General features: G+C 45.7%; 1 protein-coding gene across 2 annotated transcripts in view; it reads left to right on the top strand.

The window, feature by feature from the left end:
* The window catches only part of LOC144769250 (5-phosphohydroxy-L-lysine phospho-lyase-like), a 479,590-nt gene that overhangs the window by 376,159 nt on the left and 79,989 nt on the right, over nucleotides 1-23,442 (top strand). For both annotated transcript variants that reach the window (XM_078653309.1, XM_078653310.1), the window contains exon 12: nucleotides 11,522-11,603. In XM_078653309.1, the coding sequence (XP_078509435.1) occupies nucleotides 11,522-11,568 (47 nt within the window). In that variant the 3' untranslated portion in view covers nucleotides 11,569-11,603. The remainder of the gene's footprint in view (nucleotides 1-11,521; nucleotides 11,604-23,442) is intronic.

Below are 23,442 nucleotides of genomic sequence, written 5' to 3'. Positions count from 1 at the left end.
GCTCCACCCTGCTCACTGCTGAAGTATAAAGGGCTGGCAGGCAGTCAAACATTCACAGTGACGGTGAATTGACGCGCCTGCTCCAATGGGTTCTGAGAACGCCCTGACTGTAAGGTTAGTCTCATTCGGCTTGCTGGCAGTGGAGGACTCTTGGAGAGCCGCCAGGCAGCCAGGATATACGCTTGAAGGATATCCTGAAGATATATTTGTGGCTTGGACTGAAGTGGAGATTGCCTGAGGATAATGGCAACAACCCAGATTTCCCTGATTCGATGTTCTGTGTATCTTAGCTCTAACATGCAAGCAAAGGTTTTACGTGTTACCTGCGATTCAACAAGAAACTGCATCTTTATATTTTTGAAAACCAGTAGCTTATCTTGGAAAGTCTGTTTTCAACTAGTTTCTATAAACTGGGAAATAATGTTGTTGGTAATTTTCCTTCTTAACAGAGTCTTCTATCAACAAAAGATTCGTTTATGGGAACCTATTCTATTATCCCCCAAAGTGTTATAATTATGAGGGTGTCCCTTCCTAATACCGATTCGCAGTGATATGTCCGAATGTTTTGTGACCGAAATGTGGTCGCAAATGATTCCCATTTTACCACCCACTCATAGTTGGTGGTAACTTACTCGCACTCTGGAAGGGTTTCCTGGGCCATTTCCCCATTGAGAATGGCTGGAGAAATGTTGTTTAAGAACAGGCAGTGGTCCAAGGGACTATTGCCTACTCTTGAAAAACGAAACTTTAAAGTTTCATTGTCTTATTTTTAAAGGTGTAAATAAAAAGATTGTTTTATTTAAAAGCAATTACAGACATGGTGGTCTACTGACTCCAGCAGACCGTCATCCCTCTGATGGCTGCGAATCCCAGTGGGTCACAAACTGCGACCTACTTCAATAATATTCATTAGAGGTGTCTATTTGCGAACGACTATGAATCGCTAATGAAACTCAAAAGAGTGTCATACATTAAGAATAGAGATTTCCTATTTGCGATTCGCAAAAATCTCAATTAGGAAATCTCTATTCCTATTTTTGTACTTCTGGCACTTCGATCCTGTGGTGAGTGGTATATTTTACGCAGCCTTCAGTTTTCTGTTGCTGATACACACCAGCTGAACATCCTTAACCTGGTGGCATTCACAGTATATTAAGTTTCCGTTGGGCAGGGTTATGGCATTCATGCAGTGTTGCCATGGTCAGCGCACCTGTGCCCTCGTTTTTAAACTCCAATGTACTGAACTTTTCTCAGCTATTACCCACATCTTTGCATCATTGTCCGTCTTGCTTTGCTTTCTCTTTACCTCCTTCCTATCTCTTTACCTCCTTCCTTTTGCCGACTGTTGCTTATTGACCTCTCAGTTTGTTTAGTCTTTGCCCTTCTCCTCATTTGTCTAACTTTAGCCTTTCCTACTGCAGTCTATTTTTCTCCCTTGTAGTCTTGACTAGTTCACTAATCCATTTTGGTTTGAACCTGTTGCTTTCCCATGGTATACATTTGAATTTTTCCCCTTTGGTTAGGGCACAGCCGAACTAGTAAACTATATCACGCAACTTCAGCTGCATGTAAGTAACCATTCATGAGCGCCGAGACGCCTACGGGTATTCGTTCGCGCTTTATGAATGTCAGTAAATAAATAAATAAAATGAGTTGGAAACCATGGGCTCATGCTTTTCTATCACAAATTTAGGTTTGGTCTAAGGACAGTGTTAGTTGTAGTGCCAGCCTCATTAAAGCAAAATAATTCATGAATAAAATAAAAATTATGTATACATAGATTGAGTGGCTCTGGGTCAGCCCTCTATTAATCTATTCATCTGTTGTACCCATTTTAGAGTTCAACCGACACAGCATACATCATATGCATCCATTGGCTCTCATAGATATGCGAAGGACTGCATTTTCCTGATTACACGTGCACATCCTTCTTAAAAGAAGTGCATTTTCGTGCCAGGGCGGATGGGCCAGCACCTTAATTTGCCAATATGTTTTTTCCTTCCAATCTTTATCATAGTTTTTAGTAGCGCTTGTGTGTTTAAAATATGTCTTCAGGTTACACTAATTCAAATCCAACAGTATCTCTTCATTGTGCAAATAAGATTTGTATTTTCCTGGTGTGTGTTTTAAAAATTAAAAAAGGTTTTGACTCCTATTCAAAGTGCACATGCCTGCTAGGAAGCACACGTACTGTTCTGTTACAATGATATACTTTGATTATTTTTTACTTTAAGTTTATTTTTATTGCAAGAATATTGCTGGTCTTTTTAGGTGGGAACATTTTTTCTTGATATTTTTGTGGCCTATTTCCGCGAAACAAAAGTAAAAAAGCAGTAATCGTACCGGCTTACCAGGCAAGACCCTATTGATTTTGCAAGTACTTGCTTTGTTTTCTCGCTTCTGGTTTTCAGCTGTCTGTTTTGCTAAAGACACTACAATTCCATGCATACTCCATGTTACCCCACTTTACACCACTCCACTCTACTCTGCACCACTTCACACTGCGTAACTGCACTCTTCTCATCACCACTCCACTCATCACCATTCCACTCTAAGCTTCTCTAGTCTACACCACTCTACTCAGTGCCATTACACTCTACCTCACACTACTCTACTATGCACCACTGCATTCTTCGCTACTGCACTCTACACCAATCTGTTCCACTCCACTCTATACCCCCTACTCTGCAACACTGTCCTCTATGCCAGTGCACTGTACTCTGTACCACTCCAATGTACGCCAGTGCGCTCTATGCCAATCCCCTCTAAGCCTCTCTTATCTACTTGCAGGTAAGTGTTTATTTAATTTTTATTTTATTGTGTTTACCCCCACCTGCCCGCCCCAACACCCTGTTAAGTTGCGGCTGCCACTGCTCTGCACCACTCTACTCTGTGCCACTGCACTCTGCGTCACTGCGCTCTACACCACTTTACTCAAAACTATTGCACTCTAACCCAATCTACTCTGCACAACTGTACTTTACGCCACTTCACTCTAGGCCACTCTCCTCTACTCCACTCTACGATACTCCACTGTGATGCTGTACTCCATTCTGTTCCATTCTACAACACTACTCCACTCTATGACGCTCTACACAACTCCCTCTATGCCACTTTACTCCACTCTGTTCTATTACACACTACTCCACTCCACGCAGAACCATACACACCACTCAACTCTGTTATACACCACTTCACGACATTCTATGCCACTCAACGTTACTGTACCCCACTCGACGCCACGCCGTAACACTCCACTTTATGACACTCCACGACACTCACCATTACCCCACTAACTTTTAGCCATGCTGAACAGCAGCCAATTTAATGTGATCCTGAGATCTGGGACTAATAATTTCCTACAGACAAGGCCCAATTTCAAAACCTAACAAGTCTCTTAACGCTGGGTTAGTGATGACTAAACAGTTACCAAACTTACCAAAGACCAAATTGTATGTTCATTTCTATTATACCAATCATGGCGATACAATCTTTATATAGTTGACCGGGTTTGGCAAAGTAATACTTGTTTCTAAAATACTCATTAAACTAGAAGGAACACCTCAAATAGAGACAGACTCATTTATGTAGTTATAATGTTTATCTTAATAACGAGAAATAAATGCTCATCAGTACCAAAATACAGTACAAATCATAGATTATCACAGAGGAACAATAACAGAGAAATAATGACAGTGCATAAAGGAGTGGAAAGGCGAGAAGACAGTAGATTCAGAGACAAATGAGATTTGCAATGATTATGCAAAATCAGTTTTATGTCTATACTAACCCAATTGAAATAGGAAAACTACTCTCTGGCCATGAGAGCAGTAAGGCCCCTCAAGAAGATTTGAAGAGGCAAAGACTAATCAGGAATCAGTAAACTGGAACAGCCAGCTCAAGAATAGGAGAAGCAAACAAGGCTTCTCCTCACGCAGGTAGGAAAAAAAGCCACTGACTAACCTAACCCCTCCCACCAGAAACCTCAATTATACCCCAAAAGTCAGATGTCCATCCCACATTTGTGTCAGAACATAAGATTTCTCTACACATGATTGGGTAAGGAAGGGGGTGTACTGTCACACCATCCTCGTCATGTTCATTTCACTCAATGTCTTATTATTCATTTATTCATTTTATCTACTTCCACCCTAAGAAATACAAATTCAAGCCACTGTCATAGTATTTATTTCCTTCATTCCGGTCATGTAGCAAACTCGGTATCACATTTGTCCATTTGTGCCGCATTCGAGGAAATGTTCCTTCACTCGATGAAAAAATTGTTTACTTATGCAATCTCATGGCAGGCACACAGGACTTTTGAAGGACACTTGTCTTTCACCTTCCCCATCTCGTTCAACATTATTCAGAATTTATTTTCATTTCATTAACCCATAAGTTTCCTGCAAAGCAGAAAACCATGCTTCTACAGAAAAAAACAGGCATTATTAATCACTTATAATGCTTACTATTACGCACACACCCAGTGCTGCATTTATCCATGCACAAACCTGTTAATATTATTTTCCTAGCACACATTAATAATGTGGTCAAAAGCAGCATTAGTCCTTTTATTTTAATTTGTCCAGAAGCATTTGCGTCTACTCCTGTGTTTCAGTATGCGCTTGCGCAATAGCAATTTCCCTCATGTTAAGCTCTTTTTCACATTCGTTTTTCACCGCACACTGTTAAATGTTACTGAGGGTTCAATTTGAGCTGAGTTTATTTCGCAAAACCCTGCTCCATCAGGTGTACAGCATTGCTAACACATATTGCCAATGCTAATAGTTCTTGCATGGACAGGACTTGTTGGTTTTGCCAATGCTTGTTTAAGCCTGGTAAAAAATGCCTGTGGCCCTGTTTCTAAACTATTTACCAGTGGTCGAAGTGGGCGGGAACGGCAGGGCACGGCGTGCCCCTACTACTTGAATTCTGTAGATTCCGTTCCCCTACTTTTTTATTATGAACCTGTGTCCCTGGATGTCAGAAATATTCTGTTCGTGGACAGGCAGGGAGCTGTTCCAATTTACTGATTCCTGATTAGTCTTTGCCTCTTCAAATCTTCTTGAGGGGCCTTACTGCTCTCATGGCCAGAGAGTAGTTTTCCTATTTCAATTGGGTTAGTATAGACATAAAACTGATTTTGCATAATCATTGCAAATCTCATTTGTCTCTGAATCTACTGTCTTCTCGCCTTTCCACTCCTTTATGCACTGTCATTATTTCTCTGATATTGTTCCTCTGTGATAATCTATGATTTGTACTGTATTTTGGTACTGATGAGCATTTATTTCTCGTTATTAAGATAAACATGATAACTACATAAATGAGTCTGTCTCTATTTGAGGTGTTCCTTCTAGTTTAATGAGTATTTTAGAAACAAGTATTACTTTGCCAAACCCGGTCAACTATATAAAGATTGTATCGCCATGATTGGTATAATAGAAATGAACATACAATTTGGTCTTTGGTAAGTTTGGTAACTGTTTAGTCATCACTAACCCAGCGTTAAGAGACTTGTTAGGTTTTGAAATTGGGCCTTGTCTGTAGGAAATTATTAGTCCCAGATCTCAGGATCACATTAAATTGGCTGCTGTTCAGCATGGCTAAAAGTTAGTGGGGTAATGGTGAGTGTCGTGGAGTGTCATAAAGTGGAGTGTTACGGCGTGGCGTCGAGTGGGGTACAGTAACGTTGAGTGGCATAGAATGTCGTGAAGTGGTGTATAACAGAGTTGAGTGGTGTGTATGGTTCTGCGTGGAGTAGTGTGTAATAGAACAGAGTGGAGTAAAGTGGCATAGAGGGAGTTGTGTAGAGCGTCATAGAGTGGAGTAGTGTTGTAGAATGGAACAGAATGGAGTACAGCATCACAGTGGAGTATCGTAGAGTGGAGTAGAGGAGAGTGGCCTAGAGTGAAGTGGCGTAAAGTACAGTTGTGCAGAGTAGATTGGGTTAGAGTGCAATAGTTTTGAGTAAAGTGGTGTAGAGCGCAGTGACGCAGAGTGCAGTGGCACAGAGTAGAGTGGTGCAGAGCAGTGGCAGCCGCAACTTAACAGGGTGTTGGGGCGGGCAGGTGGGGGTAAACACAATAAAATAAAAATTAAATAAACACTTACCTGCAAGTAGATAAGAGAGGCTTAGAGGGGATTGGCATAGAGCGCACTGGCGTACATTGGAGTGGTACAGAGTACAGTGCACTGGCATAGAGGACAGTGTTGCAGAGTAGGGGGTATAGAGTGGAGTGGAACAGATTGGTGTAGAGTGCAGTAGCGAAGAATGCAGTGGTGCATAGTAGAGTAGTGTGAGGTAGAGTGTAATGGCACTGAGTAGAGTGGTGTAGACTAGAGAAGCTTAGAGTGGAATGGTGATGAGTGGAGTGGTGATGAGAAGAGTGCAGTTACGCAGTGTGAAGTGGTGCAGAGTCGAGTGGTGTAAAGTGGGGTAACATGGAGTATGCATGGAATTGTAGTGTCTTTAGCAAAACAGACAGCTGAAAACCAGAAGCGAGAAAACAAAGCAAGTACTTGCAAAATCAATAGGGTCTTGCCTGGTAAGCCGGTACGATTACTGCTTTTTTACTTTTGTTTCGCGGAAATAGGCCACAAAAATATCAAGAAAAAATGTTCCCACCTAAAAAGACCAGCAATATTCTTGCAATAAAAATAAACTTAAAGTAAAAAATTATCAAAGTATATCATTGTAACAGAACAGTATGTGTGCTTCCTAGCAGGCATGTGCACTTTGAATAGGAGTCAAAACCTTTTTTAATTTTTAAAACACACACCAGGAAAATACAAATCTTATTTGCACAATGAAGAGATACTGTTGGATTTGAATTAGTGTAACCTGAAGACATATTTTAAACACACAAGCACTACTAAAAACTTTAAAAATATGATAAAGATTGGAAGGAAAAAACATATTGGCAAATTAAGGTGCTGGCCCATCCGCCCTGGCACGAAAATGCACTTCTTTTAAGAAGGATGTGCACATGTAATCAGGAAAATGCAGTCCTTCGCACATCCATGAGAGCCAATGGATGCATATGATGTATGCTGTGTCGGTTGAACTCTAAAATGGGTACAACAGATGAATAGATTAATAGAGGGCTGACCCAGAGCCACTCAATCTATGTATACATAATTTTTATTTTATTCATGAATTATTTTGCTTTAATGAGGCTGGCACTACAACTAACACTGTCCTTAGACCAAACCTAAAATTGTGATAGAAAAGCATGAGCCCATGGTTTCCAACTCATGAATGGTTACTTACATGCAGCTGAAGTTGCGTGATATAGTTTACTAGTTCGGCTGTGCCCTAACCAAAGGGGAAACATTCAAATGTATGCCATGGGAAAGCAGCAGGTTCAAACCAAAATGGATTAGTGAACTAGTCAAGACTACAAGGGAGAAAAATAGACTGCAGTAGGAAAGGCTAAAGTTAGACAAATGAGGAGAAGGGCAAAGACTAAACAAACTGAGAGGTCAATAAGCAACAGTCAGCAAAAGGAAGGAGGTAAAGAGATAGGAAGGAGGTAAAGAGAAAGCAAAGCAAGACGGACAATGATGCAAAGATGTGGGTAATAGCTGAGAAAAGTTCAGTACATTGGAGTTTAAAAACGAGGGCACAGGTGCGCTGACCATGGCAACACTGCATGAATGCCATAACCCTGCCCAACGGAAACTTAATATACTGTGAATGCCACCAGGTTAAGGATGTTCAGCTGGTGTGTATCAGCAACAGAAAACTGAAGGCTGCGTAAAATATACCACTCACCACAGGATCGAAGTGCCAGAAGTACAAAAATAGGAATAGAGATTTCCTAATTGAGATTTTTGCGAATCGCAAGTAGGAAATCTCTATTCTTAATGTATGACACTCTTTTGAGTTTCATTAGCGATTCATAGTCGTTCGCAAATAGACACCTCTCATGAATATTATTGAGGTAGGTCGCAGTTTGTGACCCACTGGGATTCTGTTCGTGGACAGGCAGGGAGCAGAGAAGGAAAAGTTCTCTGTCTCTTACTTCCTGCCCAGACAAGAGAAGGAAAGTGTCCGCTTATGCTCTGCCGCTGGCAGCTGCCCCCTCTTTCTTACTCCTATTCCCTCTCTTTCTGTCTAACTCCTTCTCACTTTTCCGAAAATTATGAATCAAGAAATGGTTCTCACCGTCTCTACCTGTCGTCCATTTGTACCCCTGTGAAATGGATGCAAAAAAGAAAAACACTTTTGCTGGAAATGCCGTTTTGACATTTTTCTATTCCAAAGTGCAGCCTCAGAAATAAAATGTTCAAACTCTGAAAAATAATTAAATAAAGCAAGATAGAGTGTTCTTAAAGTGGCCAGATAATTTTTTTCAAACCCCAACACATTAGCGCCACTTTACAGAGTTTGCCAGTAAAGCGCTACTTTTTTTTTCTTGTCTTACTTTGAACACAGGGCCGGACTGGGAACCAAAACCTGCCCCGGCAAAGTGCTCGGCCGGCTCCCCCTTCCCAACTCGGGGGGGTTGGAGGTGCCGCCGAGCTCTTTGCCGGGCCGGGTTTTCGGCCGATTTTGGTACAGGGCCGATTTTGCAGCTATGCTGCAAACACGGCCCTGTGACAAAAACAGCCCCCGGGGGCTCAAAACCTGCCCCCACCTTTGCGGCGCACCAGGGGATTGCCCGGTGCCCGCTATGGCCAGTCCGGGCCTGTTTGAACAGCATTGTTTCCCTCCAGTACCTCCTACCTGGAGGCAGGGCCGGCGCTAGGCTTGGGCAGTGTGGGCAGCTGCCCAGGGCCTTCTTCCGATCAGAGTGAAAGAAATGCTTCACAAACGGGCTCATGGGAGGGCCCCCCCCCTTCCTGGGACCTCTAAGGGATGGTGTGGGAAGGCCTAGGGGAGGGTACACCTCTCAGGCACCAGTTCAGAGACTCGGCAGGGCGCCCATTGTCAGCATTTTAGCCCACACAGGTTTAACTCAGCCCCCAAGCAATTCTCACACCTTCAGTTCGAATTGGGTTGTACAAGAGTTGCTTGGGGTGGCTGAGAAGAGGAGCTGCAGCCCAAGTGGAGTCTGCACAAAGCAGCTTCCCTGAGATCAGAAGGTGTCACTTATGTAGATTTCAGGGGCCTCCCACATTCCCTTTTGCCCAGGGCTCCGAAAATCCTAGGACCGGCCCTGCCTGGAGGTACTGCAATACCTGGTTGATGGGTGGATTGGAAAACGAAATGTGTACGGCGGCTTTGTGTTCACAAATGTGGTCTTTTGAAACCATACTGCTTACATTTTGTAAGCATATAAACAGTGGACATTGAAATGGGTCATTTCTAGGCCCAAAGTTATGTTCTTAACTTTTCAGGCAAAAATACTTGTTGATTTCTGAATAATGACTGTAAAAGCATTAAGTTCACCATCTTCCTGCTTACATTTTACATGCTTTATTGAATCGTTCATTCCTTATGAGTGTTTGCTTTTTCTAGGATGTTGTTACCTTTTCTTTTAGGCAGCATATTGCTCTTGCCTATTGTGTAATTTGAATTGAGTCGCATCCCGTTATTTATAGCAGGTCAAATTGGATTGTAGCTGAAGGCAGTATGAGTTTCTCTCAGTGGCGCAGTATGGTGTTCAAGTCAGGGAGCAGATGTAGCACTGGGGGGAGAGCTGCTCAATTTAGAACTGGGGAACCAGGTTCAACCTTCATGAACAGACCCCCAGACCACTCTCCTGAGGGAGCACGTTCCCATGCCAGACCTTAGAAGGCACCAGAAAAGCCCTGGTGTGTTAGCACCAGCAGGTGGACCCTAGCAGTGGCAAGTGTGGGTTCACCTTGAAGGCTTGCCCACCACAAACCATACTGAAGTTCACATCCAGTCTTGCGGGCAGGCCTACAAAGTAGCAGACCCTAGAGCAACACTGACTCTGTCACTGAGGTCACAGGACCCCTGAGAAGAGCTGGCCCTAGGGCGGTGCGACTGGTGTGACCGCAACAGGCGCTGACTTTGAATGGGGGCATCGTATATTATGGTTTTAAAAGCACTTGCTGCCTCCTTCCTGGCCACCAGCTCTTTTCGACAATAATAAAAATGTCATGATAACTCTGATGAATAAACTTCTTCCTAGAGCGAGATCGGAGATTTGTCTAGTGGAAGTTTTGACTCATGGAAAGATAGCGCAGAGGGTTAATGTGCCTGCTGCAAAGAAAATGTACCAGGCCCATCACAAAGTGCACATATTGTAAATAGGTCAGTGGGTTACTGATTTTGTCAGTGAGATCCTTTTGCTGCTTGCAGTTTATAAGTTAAAATCCTAACAAAGAACAGTGAGCTATTAACTTTCATCTAAGAGCTGCATACAAACTGCAAGGTATAAACTAGAGCGTTATGGTTTTTTCCCTAAGCCTTTGATTATCCTAATGTTGCAAAAAGTGTTATTTTTTATACAAATCAATAATGATTTTTAAAGAGAACCCCCAAACATGGTATTAAGGTTTAACTTCTGAGTTTGTGTTTCTCCAGGCCAATCACTATTAAACTATACTGTCTACTAGTATGGTTATCATGTGACTCCTACACCCACCTTGTAGTCCTTTGTCTTATGTAATATTTCCTATACAATCATTTACACACGTGACATTGATTGTCTCTGTGTATATTGCTGACGACAGAAACTCCATGGCTCGGAAACAAATGGCTCGTGCTTCCAGTTTTAAGCATTTTTGGGACATTCTGTGATTAAAATAAATTCACAAAGTGGAATATGTTTCTAATGTCAATAGCTCATATTAATCGTTAAATAATCATGTGTATCTATTGGTTGAATTACATAACATAATAAGCTGTAACTGGTCAGTGAAATGCCACACAAATACTAAAGATTGGGATGTTTTGCGCATCCTGGCCACACCTCTAACTCCGCCCACTGATCCAATGCTCAGGTTATTCCCGCCCTCTGATTCACCGCCCACAGTTCCCCTACTTTTTTCCCCCCACTTCGACCACTGCTATTTACCATTGTTAGCACTCCACCTTTACCACCTTACCCAAATAAACTGGCTCTTCAGAAGGAAACCCTTAAAGCTATTTTTTTTTTACAGGGTTGGCTGCGGGAGAGAAGTGGCGTCCCGCACAGTGTTTAGTAACGTTTTTACACTCATACTGTTTCAGGTATTATCCGAGCTGTGTGGTCGCTGTTTCTTCATTGAAGGGGGGTATTGGGGACCGCGTGCAGTGGCGCAGTCCAGATTAAACAGATGAGCAGCGCTACAGCTGGAGCCCTTGATCCAGCTGACCAACCAGCAATTTTCAAGGCGCAGATAACTTTATGTTTGGGTGTGGGATGCAAGACCGCTGAGAAAATATGCACCCTTTAAGTCGTTGTTTAATTTCCTTTCTCATGTCACCGTATTTTATTTCTATTCCAGAAAAAATAGTGGATATTATAATAATTTAAATGGCTCCTGCAATGTGATTCACAATTGTTTGATTTATATTTTGTGTTGCTAATAAGATGGCTAATCGGACTACTTTATGTTCTAGAACTCGAAGAGGTTAGCAGAAGTGGTACAGCAGTGAAAGAGTACTGAGATCCAGGAACCCGCACCAGCCACACGTGTTGAAGGTATGCTTTTCTTCATTTTATATTTAATGTATAGACCGTTAAAAGATAATGTGATTATCTTTTTTTTTTTTTTTTTGGCCGTGTAAATATTTGCATAACACTTAAACCGGAGCTTGTTCTGGCGCTTGTTTTGTGACATCAGTTGATGATCATTTAATTGAGTCGTTCACATTCGGCAGGATCCCGCCCATAGTAAATGAATAAATTACAACTAGGTTCCGTCTCGTCTTTCCCAACCGGATGGGTACAGCCTGAAAAGCAGAATTACCTCTGATTTTGAGGGGCACGGTGAGCCAACTGAAGTTTTGTAGCGTAGTTCTCAAGAGTGGTAATCATCAGCCAAAATATGTTTAAAAATACATTGTCTGAGTTTTTTTAAACTACCAAATCCCACCTGAGTTATGCACCTGCACTTTCTGCCTCAGTTGCCTCTCTCTGACAATAAAATAGGCCTGGGTGCGCCAAAGTCCGCCCTGGAGGTGCAGATCCATGCCAGATTTTCAAGATACCTACGTTTATCTAAATAGTGATTTGCTAAAAATCTGGCATGGATCAGGCCCTCCAGGACCGACTTAGGAGAGCCCTGAAATAGGCTAATCTTTTGCTCGCTTCTGCCTGCTTCCATTCGAGAGAGAGAGCGTTTGCAGTGAAACATTAATTGAAATCGTGAATGCGAGAGCATCCCCCTTATGTAGCGCTCTAACAGAAACCACTAATAGAGCCGACTATTCAGGAAACTGTCACTTGTTTAATTGCCTTTCCCCTCGATCACCATTAGAGCTGCAGAACCTTCTAAAGGAAGTTAGGCCAAACTATGTGCTAAAGGGCCGCTTTGTTATACTTGGAAAAACTGTTTTGTTATAATTGGCTCCAAGTTGTGTGCTTTTCTTCCTGTAGGCTTTCAATGCTTTTTTCTGGGTATATATTTGCCCATCTCCCTACAGCAGCCTTTGTTTATAGGTCTCATCTGAGACTGTGCAATAGCCAGACATTGTGTTACCTTTAAGGGCATCGGAAGCCCATCACTGCTTACTATTTGTTCTCTTCATTGTCTTTCTTATTTGCTCGCTCCTGATTGGTCAGTGCATGCCAGTTTCACTTGCTCTTCATTTGTTTTTCCCTTTTGTGGAGCATGGACCAAGTACTTATTGCTTCTTTTTTATTAGTGTCCTTCCGCAGCTCGTGTTGGGATTGAGGTGCTTTTTTCCTTTCTGCTTCCCTTTTCGTCTTTGTAATTGCTCGTACCCCGTGACCCCTCACTTGTCAGTATGTGTACAACCATCCTACTACTGCCGCCACCCACTACCCTACCACCACCACCACCCTATCACTAGCTTACTGCCATTCTACAGCCCTTTCACCACAGCCTCCACCCTACCATCACTATACCGACACCCTACCTTCATCATCACCACCAGAACACTACCCTAACCACGACCACCTCCATAAACACCATCACCGGAGTCTAACCACCACCTTCACCCTAACTACTACCACCACCCAAACAACAACGACTACCTGCATCACCCTACTACCACCACTCAACAACACTCTGTCATCACCACTAACTGTCATCATCACCGTCATTACCTTAACGGTGACCATCCTCATCATCATCATCACCTTAACTACCCCACCCTAACCAACCTTAAACACCACCCTCGTACCCTAAAAACTACCACCTGACCCCCACTAACACCACCCTAACTACTACCACTCCTCATCATCACCTTCACCGCCACCACTTAAACCACCCTCCCCCCACCTCTACCACTCTTCTTGCCACCACCTCCCTGCCACCACTACCATCCTACCTCCATCCCTCCCTCACCAGCCTTACCACCACCCTCAACGTCACCACCCTAATGTCCCTACCCTAACTGCCACCACAACCCTTTTACTCAACATAGCTCTCAGTTCTGGTAGAAGCTCTTCATTTTTTACAGCCATTTTCAACTCAATACTTGATTGATGTTTTCGTGGAAAGTTGTGGCCCACGTTTACATTTGTTTACTCTTGAGTAATTTGTCACCTGAAACTACGCATCTAGTTATCTAAAGCTAAATTGTATACAAGATCAAGAAACATTTACATATAATCTGCAGCTGTCTATCAACCTCTCGGTTTTATCTATGGAAATCCATAATAGGGAGAGGTGTGGCGCCGCGGCCAGGGCGACTGACGCTGGAATCTGGGGATCAGGGTTCGATCCCCGGCTCCGGCGGCAGGTTAGCCCAGCACCATGTGACTCTGGGCAATAGCTCGCTTAATCTTCCCGACGGCCCCCAGCGCCTAGAGACCCTTACGGGTGATTGTGCGCTTTACAAATGTGGATTATTATTATTATTATTATATGTGAGCATGAGAAGGAACTCCAGGTAGGATATTGCTGTGAAACTTCAGGCGAATGCTCACTCAAAGCTTCACATGTGCATAAACCTCATATTTGATTGCCTTGTACATTTTAATTCCTGTGCAGTGGGAATAAGAAAAAGTGTTTGTCGCAGTACATGGCTTTGTTTTGATAAGGCAACCTACAAAATCAGTTAACCATGCCTTGGAGACTGGTTGTGTGGGCATACTTCTACCTCTTATGTTTGTTTTTCCCCAGGAGCATAGGCTCACTACTTGCGTCCTTCCATTGCTTACTTTTCAGAAACTCAATTTTTGCTCTTGAAAAAGCACTCCATGTGAGTGTGCATGTACTTTCCAGTAGTCTTCCTCGTGTACTTCTCTTCACCTTTCCACCACAGTCCATAATGCTCTTGCCCCTCTGCTTCTTCTCTACATCCCTCCATGTTGTACTTGCCTTTGAGTGCTTCTCCCCGCATTGCGTTCTTGCCCGTTGTGTTCTCCCCTGTTCCACGTTGCCCTCGCTCGCCCGTTGTGTGTACTCCTCTCACTGCCCTCCGTGTTGCTTCCAGCCCTGTCCTCTGCAATCATTTCCCCACCGTGCCCTCCCTGTTGCTTTCACCCTTGTCTCCTTGTTGCCTCCACCCACTGACTTAAAAAGTAAGGCACCTACAACATGCACTGCTAATGCGGCTACATCATAGCACTTTTTTGCTTTAGGTTCCTCTTTAGCCATGCAGCACAGCATTGCTAAAAAGCATTAGAAAAGCCAATAGTCCCCAAAGGTCCCACCTATTGGCTTAGTCAAAGTTTGTTTCTCTCTATCCTTTATACCCACTGTCATTGATTCACATTCATTTGGACAACTTCAATCCCTCCTCCCACTGCATCTAGCCTGGCTGTCCAGTAAATACACTTAAAGGTGTGCCCCTGCCTTGTCTCCGCTGTTTGGACTTGGGAAGGCGTTAGCCAGAGCTGTCTCTCCATTGAACACCATTGACTAGATCTCCTGAAAGACTTAATCAACCCTCTGCAGTCTTGGGTGACTTCATAGTGTCTTATATGCCTGTAGTCATCCATATGCTGTGTCTTCCTGTGGATGCACCTTCTCCTGAGACTATAGTATCTTAAATCAGCAGAATGGTTAACGGAAATATTTTTACCATCCTCGGTGACTCCGTAATATCTGTACTCCCTGGTTAGTTTTGGAAGTTGTGTCTCCTGGCATTGCACCTATGTTGCTACTAGGTGATTTCTATGGTCTCTTAACAACATCTCTTACCATAAGTGAGCTACGCATCTCTTGTCAGTGTTCTCTTTTCCACATATAATCCCATCAGATCTCTTCCTTCTTCCCCACTCAGCCTCATGCTAACATTCGACCTATCCCTCCCTTGCCCTACTCCCTTGAACCCTTAGCTTCTGGATGCACTTCCCTCATAATCCAGGTCATATAAACACCTCTGAGCTTGTCCTTAAGCTGACAGCACCCAGACTTCCAACATTTGACATTCCCTTTCAGAACACTTCAACCACCATCTGCAGACAATCACATCAACCACAATAACATACCAACCTATTTGTTTCAACCTCCTCTCCATTCTTTTTCCTTTCTTAGCAATAATTCTTCTACCTTATTGATGCACACTCGGAGTTACATGCTCCTCCCTCAAGTCCTGCTCACCCCTACTTCTCCCCCTTCTGTGTCTCATGTCTATCTACTCAAATGTCCTCCTGTAGGCTTCCTGACTCTCAGTCTTGAATGGCCTTTCTGTCCTCCCTAACCCTTCTCTTATCAATTATCTTCTGCCCATTTCTACCTCTTGACCTCTATTACATTTTTAGTAACTCATCCCTCCACTTACCTCTTGAACTCATCTACCTCTCCTCCCTTCCCTACTTTTTACCCTGTAATACCTTTCATTTCCTGCCTACTCTTACCTCTTCCTCTTCTCCGGCATCCCCCTCAAGTGTCACACTCCAATGCGTTTCCTCTTCTCACTAATCTAGCCTGTCCTTCCGTGCCAATTCATGTCTTCTTAACAGCCTTGTACTATTTAAATATCCCACTTCCCTACCACCCTAGTGTGTCTCTTCGTTCCCACGTACACCTAGTGTACCATATAATGTTCTCTACCTTGCAGCCTCCAGCACCCCCTCCTGACCTCATAAACCGCAAAATAGTGCCTTCTTCCCATTTATTTGAGTTTTTCTTTTGCTTTTGACAGATACAAGAAAGAGGCAATCTTACATTAAGAATGAAAATATGAAGCAGGGTTCTCCAACCTTTTCTGTAACAAGAGCTAGTTATGTTCAATGAAAATCACTCAAAGCTGCTTATAATATTTGTGTTGTAATAGTGACCACATCAGACAAGATTTCATTAGTAGTCACCACATGCACGATTACCAGCAGTGATCACAGTGCATCAGGCAGGGTTTCCACAACAATCTAAAAAAAACTTTTTTCTATTTGGAATGCCTCTACATGACAGCCATCACTACAATGCCCCTGTCGATATGGTAATATTAGAAATATTGCAGGATTTATTACTCAAATATCATCTTTAAAAATATTTGGGAACTCCATTTTTCTCTAAACATCAGCTTAAGAATTCTGAAACGACACTCATTCTCATATCGAATGAACAATTGTGTTATACATATAATTTTCAACCACGCAAAATCTTTTAATTTAGTAGGCTGAGCTGCGCACAGGAGAGCTACTCCCAGGCATCTGGAGAGCTACCAGTAGCTCCTTAGATACTCATTGGAAAAGCCTGATATAACAATTCTGAGATATAAAATGAACATTTACAATAATGCTACGCATTGCCAGAGGAAACATAGTAAGATAATATAGGAGTGCATAATTTTACAGAGTCATAGTAATTCATTTGACAACTAGATGATTAAAAAGTGTTTCACTCAAGCTTTAAAAGTGACAGACGAGGGATCCCATCTTATTTTAGTTTGGGGGACTGTACCATATGTTGGGAATAATATAAGAGAAAGAGCAGGAAAGTGTAGCAGTGTTATTGCATACTTTTTTGTCAAGAAGATTATCTGATAGAGACTACTAGCCGCAGATTCCTTAACGTAGAATTATCCCCAGACATGAGACTGGATCCAGAAAACTTTTTGCCACAGAATCACTGCGTGCCGGGGGAGGAACAGCACCATGTGACTCCGCCCTGACGTCTTCCGCCTCTGTGACGTCAGCGACGATACATAAGTCCCACCCAGTGTGCCTACGTCAGTTTTTTCTCTTTTCCGCGTGCAACACGGATCCGGATTGTGTCCTGGCCTGCTTTCGGGCCTTCTATTCTTTTACACGCTTTGGCGTTAAGGGGAACAGTGTGCGAATGCCCTCGGGCTTCAAAACGTGTACCTTCTGTGCAGGTCCCATGTCAGCGGCGGACCCTCACCCAATTTGCATGTGGTGCCTGGGTAAGCACCACGAGTCGAAGAGCTGGACGCATGTCAGCACCTTAAGCCTAAGTCGCGGCGGGAGCGCCGTATGAAGTTGCTGTTGGCGCGCTTGTCCAGGTCGATGTGATCCCAGCGTCCGTCCCCTACCTACGGAAGCAAGGAACCGTCGGTTTCGTCTGCGACATTGTCTTTCGCCGTGGCACTTTGGGCGTGGCTCACCGGCTGGTAGGTCCTTCAGTTTGTCTCCGAGGCCCTGTCCTCCTTTCGCGGTGGGCGCCGGCTCCCCCCAGACAGGCGCCCCCACCGGTCGCCTCCCTACCTGCCGTTTCCCGGCACGGAGGCACCTAGGGTCCAAATGACAGCCTACACTGTGGCGCTGCAGGCTTCTTTGGCCCATCCTCCACCTCCTGAGATGTCCACGGAACCCCTGCCTCGCGCGGGGCCTTCCGTGGAGTCGCCGGCGGCTCCGGCCCTGGCGCCGGACTTTCCAGCTCCAGGTCATAGGATGGTGGTGCAGTCGAGGTGCGGTCCTTCAGGGCTACCCTCTTCGGCGCCTGGCGTACCTGCCTCGCCGTAAATCCCTACGGGGCTCCCTGTGGCGTCGCAGGAGACCACCGTGACTCCGGGCTTGTCCCCGAGTCCCACTCGGTCCGCTGAGCTGGCAGCTGCCTCACCAGAGGTCAAGCCGGTGCTGCTTCGGCGCCAGCAACCTTCCTCCCCGGCTCTAGTGGAGTCACGGGTGGAGGCAGGGACCTTGGGGGCTTTCCCGAGCGAGTCTGTCCTGGGCGCGGGCAGCTGCCCCGTCTGAGGCCGAGCCGGCGCCGTCTCGGCACCGCTCCCTTGCCGTTCTGGTGTCGACCCCGCCCCACTCTTGTGGAGAGTACGTGGTGGCAGGAGTCGGCCCGGCGCCAAGAGTGCCTAATCCAGCGCCGATTTAAGTCGACCAGGCGCCAGTGGCGGACTCCACGGAGACGCGCCGGGTCCTGGATTCGACTCCTGAGGTCCCTTCTTATGCGGAGGTCGGCCATCTGTTGGTCTGTTCCTCCCTGGAGACAGGGCGCCGGATTGTTGCTTTTTCACCGGCATCTTACAGGGACGGTTCTTCGCCATCTCCACGCCCTTAATCCTCGAACCCTTCTTTTCGTGGCTCGGGATGACTTTTCCACCGACCTCTCCGCCTTCCACTGGAGCCCCTCAAGTTCCTCATTCCTCTGTGGATCCCCCATTATTCCTGGGCTGGCCACTTCCCCCTGGACATGGGGATGGGCAGTTCAGTTTGCAGCCGTCGCCCACGGAGGAATTACTTTCTCCTCCGCTGCGCCCTATGGAGGCTAGTGTTGCCCTTGTTCGGGCTATTTCCACAGCCGCTGGTATTCTGCGGATGGGTGAACCTGTCACTCCATTTCCTACAGACAACCTTTTGGAGGTTCTCCACCAGGGCTCTGGTGGACGGGTTTGCCTGTAGTGTTGTTCCCTCCGTCTCGTGAGGCCCGGTGCTTAGAGTCATGGGGGCGTAATGTCTTCGCTTCTTCGAGCGCTGCATTGCAGACGCTTAACACTTTGTGTGTATTGACCAGGGCTACTTTCAATCTGTGGGACTGTGTGGAGTCCCTTCGTTCTCATGTCTCTCATAAGGGTGCCCATACTGACCTACGGAGACATGTGTTGGGCTGTAGGAACTTGGCTGCATTTATTCTTCGTGCGGCCTTGGATGTTGCAGATGTTCTAGGCCGTACTATGGCCATTTCTGTGGCTCTACGTCGCCATGCCTGGCTGTGTGATGCTGTCTTGCCTGAACATATCAGGGAGCGTCTTGTTGATTTACCCTTTGACGAGGTCCTTCTGTTTAACACTCTCCGTTCTCCTCCTCAGTGGGTGGTTTTGTTGATCCTCCAGGTCTTAGTGGGAGGTGTTATCCCACTGATCCTGGAATCTGGTGTGGGGTGACTGTTACACTTTCTGTGAGGGCTACTGTGCACTCTGGGCCCTGAGTTGGCCTACCTCTTTGGTTGGCTGCTGGTTCAGCCCCCGTTGGCAAGAGTGTTCTTTTTGGCTGCTTACTAAGCCTTCTGTGGTTTTTGCCGCAGGGTTTCTAATTTGTTTTCTGATGAGGGATTTCTTCCCTAAAGTGGTTCCCATACTTCTTGGGCCGTGTCCTACCCTGTGTGGGGTATTTGAAGCTTTGGATAGCCCTGTCTTATGCTGGGAAGGTGTAGACTTCCCCTTGCGGGTTCCTTCCCCTTCCTGGTGTTGCTGTATGCCGCTGGTGCGTTTTCTTGGGCAGCTGCGGTGTTGTGCTGCAGTGTTTCTGCCTCTGGTTTGCTGTTGGCCTGGTCCTCTGTCTGGTGTCCAGAAGGGTTATTTTCCTGTGCTGACGACTTGGTTCGTCCTACTTGTTTCTCCTCTTGTTTTCCGGCTGGTTGACACCCTGCGGCGCCTGCCGGTTCTTCTGGTACACGGCCAAGGGCCTTGGAGTGAGGCCTGGCGCCCCTGCTTCTGGTTTTTTCAGGAGCTTTTTGGGACTATGTTTTTCTCTTCAACCCACCTTATTACTGAGGCGCTGTTCCGTCTGGCATGTTGACGTCTAGCTGTGATGAGTTTGGCTGTATTTGACGTCTTTTTCTGTGCAGGGAAATTACTTGTCGGAGTGCTGTTGTTTGCCTCTGAAGTGCAGTGTACAAGCGCCTCTGTGCTTTTGTTGTTGTGTACAGGGCTCTGACGGCTGTGTCTGTGGGGCTATGTTTATATGTGGTGAGTTGCAGTCTCACTGCATCTGTATGTTGCGTGCGGGGTAGGTCGGCCTCTGATTTTGAATGGAGGTTTGTGGTTATCACGTGCTGGAGTCTACCGGTGCCTGTCTGGCGGGTTGAAGCCACCTACATCCCTGGCTGGGAAATGCGTTTTCGAGGCACTGGCAGAGATATTGCATTATGATGAGAATATTATGGAAAATTTGAGAACTAGGCTTCCCTGTGACTCCCGACGACCCTGCCCCTAGTATTGAACCCCCGACCTTCCACTAAGATATGTGATCGCTTTGTCTCCTTGTTCTTGTTCTCCTTCCCCTTCCGGCTTCCTGGGCCATGAGTTTGTATCCTTGCCTGCCCCTTGAGCTGCGTGCCCTCCCATGGTGCGAGGGGCCTCTTTGTCCAGACTGAAACGGCTCCGAATTCCATGTAGTCCGCTTCTTGGCCCTCTTCCGAGGGAGCGCGGGAATCAAACAGGAGCCTGCTCCTAAATTGGTGTAGAAATGCTGCACGTTATCCCACACACAACTTTCGCCTATTAAAACATGGGGAAATTATGTGGGAACACAGTACCATACCATGTTTTACAGCTCGGCGCCAAGGAGTCCGCGCGGAATTACCGTCCTATCTCTAGGTTTGAGGTGTGCAAAAGGTACTGAGGGAGTGCTCGTGCCTAGTAAATACCTCACCCTGCAATAGTTGTACATCCCAAGTGCGGTATTGTGTGCCAAAATAAAAGGTCCCTCTTAAGGTGGGCGCTACAGACTTCCTTAGTCTCAGAAAAGGGCCCTCCCTCGTATTAAGATTTAGTGTCTGATTCATACTCCAAACCATTTGTGATCACATGTGGACGCTTATTTTCGCAGAAGTTTAAACATGCCACTGAACCTACAACAGGCATTTTCTCTCTAAATAAGGCCTGTGTGAGTCCTCAGTGACTCAGACTGGAAGCATGCACGTGAAGGCCTGCTTTGTGTAATTCATTATCGAAGTGCAGTATTTCTTAAAAGCGAAAAGCATTACCAGAATGTCTCAATTTAAAAATGTTGCTGTTTTTTATTTGAGGGTGGAGGGTGGTAAACATTTGTTCAATGTTGTGCATTGATTATATAAACCACATTGAAAGTGGCCTCCTCGCGCAGAAAGAAAGCTTCCTGCATGGATGAGTTTCAAGACCAGAGTGTGAGTATGCAGGGTGAGCACAGTGTGAGTATGCAGGGTGAGCAGTATGTGAGTGTCCAGGGCCAGCAGTGTGTGAGTGTGCAAGGTGAGAAGAGTGTGAGTATGCAGGGTGAGCCGAGTGTGAGTATGCAGGGTGAGCCGAGTGTGAGTATGCAGGGTGAGCAGAGTGTGAGTATGCAGGGTGATCAGTATGTGAGTATGCAGGGTGATCAGTATGTGAATATGCAGGGTGAGTGTTTGAGTATGCAGGTTGATCAGTATGTGAGTATGCAAGGTGATCAGTGTGTGGGTATCTAGGGCCAGCAGTGTGTGAGTGTGCAGGGCGAGCAGAGTGAGAGTATGTAGGGTGATCAGTGTGTGGGTGTGCAGGGCAAGCAGAGTGTGAGTATGCAGGGTGATCAGTATGTGAGTATGCAGGGTGATCCGTATGTGGGCGTCCAGGGCCAGCAGTGTGTGAGTGTGCAGGGCGAGCAGTGTTTTAGTATGCAGGGTGATCAGTATATGAATATGCAGGGTGAGTGTTTGAGTATGCAGAGTGATCAGTATGTGAGTATGCAGGGTGGTCAGTATGTGAGTGTTGGACCTGCGATGGGCAAGCCCAGCACAAAGGGGGTAGCTTGGCTCAAGTGTCAAGGCAAGTGAAGGCTGTAGTGTTAAGCCGGCTCTGACCCAATAATAACTCCTTGTACATCCACACAAAAAAGAAGGACACCACACCACTGCTGTAGAAAAATACGATTCCTTTATATAAAAGTTCTTTGTTGAAAATAGGGTTGACTGGGAAAGCACATATACCTTTCTTTTGGTCATACAGTTCTGGTAATAAATAATATTAATAAATAGAATAACTTCAGGAATGAGTATCACAATAAATATCAGAATAAATATCAGAATAAATATCAGAATAAATATCAGAATAAATATTGGTTCATTTAAATAAACAACCACATGTTTCTTCTGGTATCGCTGCCACCAATTAAATACTTTAGAATCATTACATCTGCAATACGTTTCAAATGGGAAAGATAACTCTTACAGTTTATGCTGTTTTCAATGACCAGGTATACGGCTTCTCTGAGCACAAAATAAGGTTTGGGACTCTTTAATAATCACTCAAGGCGTATGCGCGTATATCTAGAAGGCAAGGAAACGCAGTAAATACATCATTTGCACTCGGCGGTCACCGGGATAGGATCTCTGCTTGGCCGGTGAAGTCTATGCGTGCCTACGGGCTTTAGCACCACCTGAGCACAGGCGGCACCAGTTCAAAGTCATTAGACTGACGAACGGGCTGCCGGAGAGGTCACACAACCTTCGCGCACAGTCAGGTAAATGCCGGTTCACAGTTCCTTCACAACGCTGCATTCACTATGAGGAAACGGGCCCACCTCACATCGGCTGCAATCAAGATACGATTCAGTCGGGCACAGCACTCCTCTCGTTAGCGACTGGGCTCTCAGGGGCTCCACGGGCCTCCCTCCGACTTCCGCACACAGGGTGGTTCCCGCCCACAGCTACAGCTCCCGGGTCACTGGGGGGTGGCGAAGACGCTAGTCCCGCCCAACGAAGGCCGGCCTTTCCCCGCCCGGCGCACCACCTCACCTTCAATCTGCGCAGGAAGCGCTCTACGCTGGTGGGGCTCGGAGACGTCCGAGCTCCCCTCTAGAGGCACCTGTCGCGAAGGGGGCACAGCTGACGATCGCGGTCGCGGCGAACTTGCTCTTGCCTCGCGACTCGATAAATCGATCACAGTTCACCACCGGGGGGGGGGGGGCGGGGAGGCACACGAATCTGGCCACAGTCTTTGGGGGCAATGAGGTACTCGCTGGGCAGGCGCTGTAGGCGCTAGATCACTTCTCACGTAGCTGACTGGAACGCCAGTCAGACACAACGCCAGCAACCCTTTGCTGCTCTACTGCCTGCGCTACCAGCCACCTCAGGGGTCAACAGGGCAGGTGTCAATCTGGTGTCAAGTCTGGAATCTCTTCTCTAGTCTGAACTGATCTCCATCTAATCTCATCATCTAATCTTCTCAATCTAAAATGGCCGCCAGGGACTGGGCCTTATGTAGCCAGTGCCCTGGGGTACTGGCACGAGCCAGAAGGTTCTAGAACCTTCTCTGGCGGT

This window comes from Lissotriton helveticus, chromosome 7 (genome assembly GCF_964261635.1).
Source record: "Lissotriton helveticus chromosome 7, aLisHel1.1, whole genome shotgun sequence".
In the NCBI taxonomy this organism is placed as follows: domain Eukaryota; kingdom Metazoa; phylum Chordata; class Amphibia; order Caudata; family Salamandridae; genus Lissotriton; species Lissotriton helveticus.
The sequence above is the reverse complement of the archived record's forward strand: the minus strand, read 5'-3'. Positions and strand labels throughout refer to the sequence as shown.